At 31.2% G+C, this 9,557-nt stretch overlaps 1 protein-coding gene across 6 annotated transcripts in view; it reads right to left on the reverse strand.

The window, feature by feature from the left end:
* The window catches only part of LOC130625016 (uncharacterized), a 31,537-nt gene extending 25,220 nt beyond the window's left edge, over positions 1–6,317 (reverse strand). For 3 of the 6 annotated variants that reach the window (XM_057440099.1, XM_057440097.1, XM_057440096.1), the window contains exons 1-4: positions 3,679–6,315; positions 2,881–3,051; positions 1,425–1,584; positions 919–1,108 (exon numbers count right to left, since the gene is read on the reverse strand). In XM_057440099.1, coding sequence (XP_057296082.1) covers positions 919–1,108; positions 1,425–1,584; positions 2,881–3,004 — 474 coding nt within the window. In that variant the 5' untranslated portion in view covers positions 3,005–3,051; positions 3,679–6,315. Of the gene's footprint in view, positions 1–918; positions 1,109–1,424; positions 1,585–2,880; positions 3,052–3,678 lie in introns of all 6 variants that reach the window. The other 3 variants (XM_057440098.1, XM_057440101.1, XM_057440100.1) reach the window with 3 other exon arrangements.
* Between the last annotated feature and the right edge of the window lie 3,240 nt (positions 6,318–9,557).

Raw genomic sequence — 9,557 nt, forward strand, 5'->3', positions numbered from 1 at the left:
AACTGCATATTGTTAACATCTTTTCCCAGGGCCTGTTTTTTGCAATCTAATAAGGGGCTAGTGATATCAAAAAGTAAAAAAGAAGCTCTAGGAACGAGATTGCATTTTATTGGAGGAACTTTAAATTTCTTAAAACTGTCTATTGTAGTAGATAAAGTTCTTCCAACAAATTTTGACATGGAGTATAATGAAAATTTTTCACTTTTGCTTCTGCTACACAACCCTTTATACATGGATTATTGTATGATTAAAAGTCAAGCCAGATTTTACGTGTTTATTTGCATGTTAACTATAAAGTTTGATTAGCAGCAAATCACAACAACTATAATTTAACACATCTAGGTACAAAATTTTTCTAATTGTATGGTAATACACTCTTACTTACATTTAAAACTTGTCTAATTGTAACAAAAATTTCAATTAGAAAAGATATTCAGCCTCAGTAGAAACATAAAGGTACCTTGTATAGAAAAAAAATATTCTTCTTATATATATGGCATAAAGTTTTATAAGTAATAAACTATACAACTATAATTTTTTTTAATTTTTTATAAAATGAGTTATATTATGTAACTTATGTAAGCCTAGAAATGCAACATTCTAAACTTTGTTAATAGTGCATGTTTTCTCTACCATTTTCAAGGACCTGTCCCTGAGCTTAGAAAACACAAAATTTTTTTAGCTTCTTATTTTAACATGGTTTTCAAACATAAATAATAAAAGGATTTGTGTATTATTCAAAGCCACTCAGGGTTACGAAGGAACAGTAAAATTATCGACTTTGCTTTAATATTCCGATGAAAAAATTTTATTTCATTTATGCTATTGATTCCTCTAACAACAATAGGAAGCAAAGCAGATATAAGCACTAGCAGATCGTTTAAAACTGATAAAACTGACAAAAAAGAAATATTGTACCTGCTGACGCCACCATAAGTTAGGAGCACAGTAGTCATATCTGAGTTCAGTTCCAGAGGGGATTTCTTCAGTTGAATACAAACAAAGATGTATTCGATCATTGTAATGGATTTTTCTAACCTTGCAATTTCCTTTTGGAGAGTCATTAACATACCTGCCAATTCTGTTTTGATAATATGTAGCATCAATACTAATGTATAATCACAGAATAGCATTATTTTAAACTGGTTAATCGCCAGTTTTTACATTTAAATCAGTTAGAAAACTTTTTAACACCTTTTATATATACCAAAGAAAAGAATTTTACAAAAACAGTTAGTATTTAACATTTCCAGCTGAATTGAGCTGCTAAACGTTTGTGTGGCTGCACAAAGAGAAAAAAAATCTGCCATTCACAATTTGATATTAATTTCAAAATTTTTCCATGGACATCAATTTTAATTATCACAGACTTAAATTTGATCACCCTTTACAATAAACATACAATATGAATGTGGCCTACTTACCAATATTTTTGCAAATTATCTTCAAAAAAGTACAGGAAGCAACCCTCCTTTTCATAATTGATTTCTCTAATTTCTCCTTCTTCTTTCGTTATTAAATCACCTGCATACTCGACTAAAAATGTATTCTTGGGAATTTTTTCTTTAGTAAAAACACCCTTCCCTAAGTAACAATATATTACATATGTGACATGTTTTGCGAATTAGGATACTCATTAAAATTTACATTAAAAATATGACACAAATATGCCACATGTTATTGAATATTATTACATATTATTGAAGTTCTATGTATGTCATAATAAGTCATCCATTCATTTTTCTACGCTACAAAAAACATTTCTGTGTATTCTTATAAAACCTTTAAAATACCAACAGGGTCTTAAACATAAATTATAAAGAAAATTTTATATATACAAAGCCCTCGCCATATTTTAATTAAAATTATTAACAAACTTACTCACAAAGTTTTATGTTGGCATAACTTATATACAAAGTTTTCACTATAATTTCCTAAAACTGCTTAAAAAAATTATTTTAATCTTACGGAAAACCTAACAATTTCTATAAATTATTTTTTTTAAATATTATAAAATATATTTCTATAAATTTTAAACATCAGTATCTACAAAAAAACAAGGTACCCCAAATTGCAAATCTTGATGTATATAGAATTGTTATTGCAAAACTATACTGAAAACGTTGGGACTAACAAAAGTATTTTGGGACTGATATTATTAGTCTAACGTTTTCAAATCTATACACTGACTTTGTACATGTATACAGTCAAAACTGTCTGCAACAATCGTAATTTTGTTGTTGTTATTGGTCACACTGTAGAAAACCTATGTGGAAATGTTAAATGTCTTTATAATTATTTATTGTCATAAAAAAAATCAAATTCAGATAATCACCAATGATCCTTTGAAATTTAAAAAAAACTCACGTCAGTAGTCTTACTGTCAACATTGCTGTCACGTCGGCAGATATTTTACAAAGCCTAAACATTTGCTGTGTTTTATTAAAAATAAATTTTACGGCATGAACATTGTCTTATTTCATTGTCAAAAAGAAAATTTAACATTACCATATTTTATTAGAGACTTCTCTGGACTGGAATAACTTTTTTTTAATTTACACACAACTTACACTTATATTATATTAGAATGTGTTTCTACATTGTTGTTCATTGTGACACTATAAGAAAATGACTGATTATCTTAATTTTCACGCATTTTTGTTCACTTTATATTGTCTTAGGTGAAAAAAAATAACAAAAAAGTTTTATTCATGCAAAATAATTTTTTTGTGTGTGTGAAAGAAAGCATTTTTTTTGATGAAGTTTTATGCATAAGTTTCAATTCAAAAAAGACAAAAAGATAAGTACTTTCCTTATTATACAAGCATATAATGAAGAAAGAATGTGACCATTCTGTCAAGGTGGTTTGATTATACTTACCAATATATTCATTAATATAGGCCACAAACAACTCTGGTCTGTCTTGTTGGTTTAGTATCCAGGTTGTTGCATCTTCAAAGGCTGAATGCGTGTTCCTTCTTGTTGATCTAGTACTTCTTAACATGTTGAACTTTTCTGAAGAAATTTCTTTCTGAAGATGAGACAGAACAACTAAAAACGGATTTTATAAGCAAATTATACTTAACTATATGACATATAACTATAGAATTATATATATAGTACAATTCTTGCAAATGAGCTTTGGGTAGTGTTAGAAGTACCTGTTTTCTGTTGTTTCACAATTGTTTACAACAAACAGAATGATAAATTAATTGTGAAACAATGAAGTTTTTGTTAAGGCATACCCTTTAATTTTCTAAAGATTGTAAGTTGGGAACTGTTTCAGAGTTAGAGTAAAAAACAACTGAACTTCATTGTGACTTTTGTTTATTACATACAAATTTAATAATTCTTGCAAGTAAATTATTGTTTAATACACACACTTTTTGCGATTTTGCAAGGTCCTTTTTCAAGCTCTTGTGAAATCTGTGGAATTTGTGAAGCTGAAATACTTGAACATTTAAAATTCTATTGAACAAAACGTGTTGTGCTAATAGAATTATTAAACTTAATAATACTGATAATTTTATAGCGAAATAGTGTGTTTGACCTACCTAAGGAGCTTTTCCACAAATTTTAAAATTACAAACAGGGGACGTTAAAAAAAGACAAACTTAGGCTTTATATGAAGGCTTTTTACCGTTTTATAACAAAAATGACAATATTAAAACTTCATACCTTTTAACAAATTTATTACGAAAGTCAGGAGTCAGTGAGTCATAGGAGTTTCTAACTGCTCTTGCTAAATTACTCATTCCAATTTTCATATATTTCTTCTAAAGTAAGATATATATCATATCAAAACAAATAAAAAACATTGGAACAATATCCTGCATGTCAGAATAAACATCTATTATGAAAATATCTGTGTTCTTATGAAATAAAAAAACATGGCATAAAAAAAATTTACATTTTACATTTTATTATGTGCAAATTTGACCCCCAAAAAGCCATAATTTAATTAATCACCATTATCAAACAAAAGTCAACTTGGTTTGTATATATTTTGTTGGTTTGTGATGTCAGATGGTGTTAACTCAGCCTGGATTGTAAGGGGCATAAATTCCAGTAGAACAACATAATCGTAAATATAATTTTCAACAATTTAACAACATGCAACATGCGAAAGTAGGTAAGCAAAAACAACTTTGAGGCTGTTTTTGTTTCGTTTTTCTATCGCAAAATCACATTCAGTATAATCTATTGTGCATAATCATTTGAAGTTTCATTTTCAAGTTTAGCAAATTAAAAGAACACAAAATTGTGGTAACTATGTGGTAACTATGTCTATAATGCTTATAAACTCAAAACTAGATTTAAATGGTGACAAATAGATTTTATTTTGATTAAATACATTTATTTCAAAGTATCAGAAATAAAATTACTCCTAGACAATTGTAGGTGGCACAGTTTAGTATTTCTGCACTTCGTTCATTCAGAATACCATAGACTTAAGGTGGTCAAACACCAAAATTTTCTAAAAATCCCTTTTATACAATCAGCTGTGATTACACATGATAACTTAAACATATATAATTGAAATTTCCAAAATTAAAAATTATTGACCAAATTTTTGGAAAAGTGAAAAAAAAATCCAAAAAGTAATATTGGAGACGGGGGTTAGGCTGATAAAGTTAAAATGACTAAAATTGTCTGCAGATTATTACTAACAAAATCAACATTTTATAAATAAAATAACTATGCAAAGTTGCTTTAAAATAAAAAGTATACAAAATGACTGTCTTATTTTTTTGAATTTTTTCCGTCCAGGGGGTAAAATTCCAAAAATCTGTTTTTTAAAATATAAAATCAAAAAAAGAAAAAATCAAAAAAGTGAGATAGTCGTTTTGTGTCAAATAACATCAGAAAACAATATACAAAATTGAAAAAAAAAATAAACCACCCGTTTGGTTTTAATCATTTGCAGACTTTTTCACCCCCTAATTCCGGAAAACAGAGAAAATTGTGTTTAAAAACTTTGACTATGAAAAAATAAAGATGTACTGGAGTGAAAGTCTAAAAAACCTTACAAAAGTTCCTTGGAGTGTCCTAGTGCTGTCAATATAATTATCACATAGATTTTATAAACAGGTATTTCTGATAGAATTATAAAAGAATGATGTCTGAGTCCAATTTTCCAATTGGTTAATATCGTGAAACAAATTCAGCAAGTTCAACTACCTTGGTGCTTAAATGTTTTAAAATTGTTTGACATGGACCATTATATAATGGAGGCAGTACATGAGTCCATATTAGAACAGAAACGTTGTAGTCCAGCATGTCTAAATGTTTGGCGGGCATATACAGATTTCAGATTTATGTTAATACGCTTGGTATACTTTTGTTGATTGGCCCCTTTTTACTAGCAAAAAAAGGTGTAGCTATATTTGTTACAATTGCTTCATTTAAGGGATAATTTACTTGCTAAACCATTTCTTTTAGTGCTGAACTTTCACGTTACTTGCTCTTTGCACCTTCCCAAACGCCACATATAATGTTATTACAAAATTGCATTGTTCAAAACAAGAGGGTGCCGATAAGTCACAAACGGAGTTCAGGCGATATTTCAACTAAAATTGGCGGTTGTCCCCCGAAACCGCCCGCACTTTCCCGAACTCACCCAGAACATTCCTAAACTCACCCGGAACATTCCCGAAATGCAATTCCTTGTAACAAACCATGCGGACGATGCTTGGGAAGAAGGCGCTTGATGAGAAAGGAGTTAATAAAGTTTATATATAAGTTATTTATAAAGTAAGCTTTTTCAAAAACCATCAAAAACGGGTTTTTTCGGGCGAATACTTGAATTTTTTTCAAAACGCCAAACTCGCCTGAAAACGCCCGCACTTTTTACGGCTTATCGGCACCCTCGTTTCAAAACACCAACATCGATAATTTTGTATCCTCTTGTGCCATTGGCCCAGCCTTGTCTTTTTTATTCTAAGACAAACAGCAATAGCATGTGTTACAGTATAACTTAGATTGAGAATGTTCTTATTTGAATATAAAATCTTTGCCTTACTCATATTACAAAGTTTTTTGGACCAGGCTGACTTGTCTGCTCGTGTGCAGTGTAGACATGAGGGGTCTCAGAAATAAATTCATCACCAGAATAGACACAGGAGACTATAAAGTCTGTGTTTTCTTCCTAAAAGTTTATATTTTGGCAACCATTTTTAATTATTAATTCTGGAAACAAGACTTCCTTTTCTTCCTATATCTTCTTTTTCTCACTGTTGTTTTCATTTCATATATATGTATCCTGAAAGAACATACATTAATTTGTATAATGCAACTATTTTTCCTTAAAATATAGACAAAACTAGCAAATAGTACCAAACAAACACAGCAAAAGCAAAAATTCTTCCAGCTAGCTAGCTAAGAGTTTTTTTATTTACAACTGGCTTTAAAACGTGACCTTTTGAGTATACCGCGGGAAACAAAGCCGATATTTTCATTTCATTTACTTATTAGCTGTGGAACACATAGTTTCGGCTAAAAGCTCGAACAAAATCCTGATCTTCTGTGATTTAAGTGAAGATATGCGTATCTCGGACGCGGTTAGTAAAATTGACGTTTAATCAGCGATTTTAAAAGTTGCATAGCTCATGTTTGGAAAAGACTGGAATAGTCTCTTTTTGTCTATGTTCTCTATGCTTCTATATGCTAATAAAGATACAATCACATCCATGTAAATCTTAGTAAAATCATTTTTATTATCTTGGCTATAACTGGCGTATATATATAGCAGGCCAGCTATTTTGTGCTTTTCTCCAAAGTTTTTCATTTAGTTTGGTAGCTATAGCTAAGTGCATTTTGTGCTATCCATCGTGTTATTACTTCTTGTGTTATCTTTTACCAACTTGAAGCTAGCCACAAAAGTAAGAAATGCCTTCTTACTTTTGTAGCTAGCTTCAGTTTTTGTGGCTAGCTTCAGCTCAGGTCAGCTATAAATCTTGTAATAATACCCTGCAAATTTTAGCTGAAATACTCTGCTTAACAATGTATCTTTTCATACATCATAGTTTGTAGTGTTAGCTTCACAGCAACAAAATAAAATATTTTATTCCAGTGGTATAAAGTTTCAATAGAGTTTCAATGTTTACGTTTTGACGGGATAATAAAATACAGACTAGCTATATAGAAGAAGTAAATTAACAGTCGGGGAGAACTGATAATTAGCTTGTAACAAGATAGTCGATGCTTATAAGGCTATAATACAGTGGAGATCTTTTTTGCCTAAATTTCCACAATTTTCTTCAATATGTCGATATTGTAGGGTATGCCTTCCCATATTTTTCACATCTGACTACGTCTTTTCAATGTTTTTCCATAAAATCAGTATTTTTAAGGTTAATTAGCCGGTATTAGTTTGAAAATGAATATATATATATATATATATATATCTTTCAAACGCAGTCGTTTCTTGTTCTTCTTTTCTTTTTTATTGGAGCATACCATGCTATGAAACTAGGTAGATGACTATTGGAAGATCGATATCGATGAAAAGTGTAAAAATTGAAGAAATAAGATCTCTACCGTATAATTAGCCACATAAGCAGCTAATTTTACTGTGTATCGTATAATTTCCTGTATTGGCTGACTGTCCTTTAAAGGCTAATTATCAGTTCTTCCAGACTGTTTAAGTTATGATAAAAATTGTTAGGCTAGTAGCATTTTTTCACTTATGTATGTTGTAAATTAATCTGCATGCAAAAACTAGATTTTAATTTCAAGACCAAAAAATGCCTCCACTCAAAATTAAAGTTTGTAATAGGCTGGTTGGTCTATGGATTATTGCATGTTTATTTTGCCTGTCGATTTGCACAAAAGATCTTGGGAAATTGCTCGGATTTGTAGAAATTTTCTGCGGACCATGTCTGAAAGGGCGTTCTATTGGACTAGCCTTCAACCCATGAAACAAGGGTTGGCTCAGATATTTTTAGACTTGCCATCCCTTTTTCGGGCGTCCTCAGTACAAAATGACAATTCGGCTATACCAGTTTGAATAAAATACGTATTTATTGAGCATGCTGCTCAGTGACTAAACAGGAGGGGTTCTACAATTTTGCCAGCCTGTTTAATTTTTCCTCTGTAAAACAAGCACCAAAAGCTCATTTTTTATTAGTTATGCTATAAATAAAGTATTTTCAATGTAAGCTCAAATAGAACCTGTTTTTTGTGATACACACTTTTTTATGTAAGAAACACGCTTACAAGAAACCAGAGGCTCAAAATTTGAAAATATTAAGAAACTTAGTTTGGCTCAGTACCTCAAACTCCTCCAGACCATAGACTATTACAGAAAATATTACAGTGAGCTCTTAGCACTTTTTTAATTGGTCAAATAGCAGACAAAACTAGAACTATATATTAAGAGAGAAACAACCCTTCATTTCCAAAACCGATATGAATTATCAGAAAGCAATACTCATACTACTAACACAGCACTAGTATATATCACTTAACAAACAAAATCATTTGAACTGTAATGAAATAGGTCAAAAATGTTTCCATCGTTGGTAAGCTCATCTACTTCCATGTTGTCAAAATTAAGAACTGTTAAGAAACTTTTAGCCTCAAAATCAGAAAAAAATAAAAAACTTGAGCCTCAGTAGCCAAAACTGGTTTCTTATAAAAAACAGCGTGTACAGTATATATATTCAATCTTGTCTGTGAGAGGTAATTAATTTGCATTGTATACGACAGACTGTAGATTGTAGCAGGACAATTTAGTGCAAAAGTTCAGCAGTTAGCCCACAATGGTCAATGTGATAGTGACAATGTTGAAAGTACTTGGACTACTTTGAAGAATTGTCTTCTAGAAGCTTCTGATGATACCTGTGGGTGGTCGAAAGGACCAGCTAGACATAGACAGACCCGATGGTGGAATAATGATGTTGACCAGTGTATAAAGGAAAAGAGGAAACTTTGGAAAGAGTGGAAGTTAGGTGGTAGTAAAAATATTTACTTAGAAGCTAAGCGTCGCGCTCGTACAGCAGTGTATAAGGCAAAATCAGAAGCAGAGAGAAACAGATTTGCAGATGTTTTAAGAAGGGAAGACCAGCGCAATGAGGTATTCAAGATAGCAAAGCAAATGAAAAAGACTAGTCAAGATGTTGTAGGTGAGAAGTGTATACGTAATGATGAAGGTGTTTTGGCTAGCACAGAGGAGGAGAAAAGGGTAGCTAGGAAGAATCATTATCAGAGGTTGCTTAACACTGAGTTTGATTGGGACGAGGATAATTTGTCTGATGATGATGTTGTAGAAGGGCCAGCTATGCAGATCAAGACAGAATGGGTAGTGGAGGCTATTAGGAAATTGAAGATTGGCAAGGCTGCAGGAGTATCAGGTATTGTTGCAGAGATGGTAAAAGCATCTGGATATATTGAAGTTGAGCTTATTACAAGTCTTGCTAACCAGATTATAAAGGATGGTGCTATTCCGAGTCAGTGGCAGTCGAGTGTAATAGTGAATTGTTTCAAGGGCAAGGGTGATGCATTAGAAAGGGGTAACTATAGAGGTTTGAAGTTGGTTGATCAAGTAATGAAAGTTA

This window comes from Hydractinia symbiolongicarpus, chromosome 14, assembly GCF_029227915.1.
Source record: "Hydractinia symbiolongicarpus strain clone_291-10 chromosome 14, HSymV2.1, whole genome shotgun sequence".
NCBI lineage: Eukaryota > Metazoa > Cnidaria > Hydrozoa > Anthoathecata > Hydractiniidae > Hydractinia > Hydractinia symbiolongicarpus.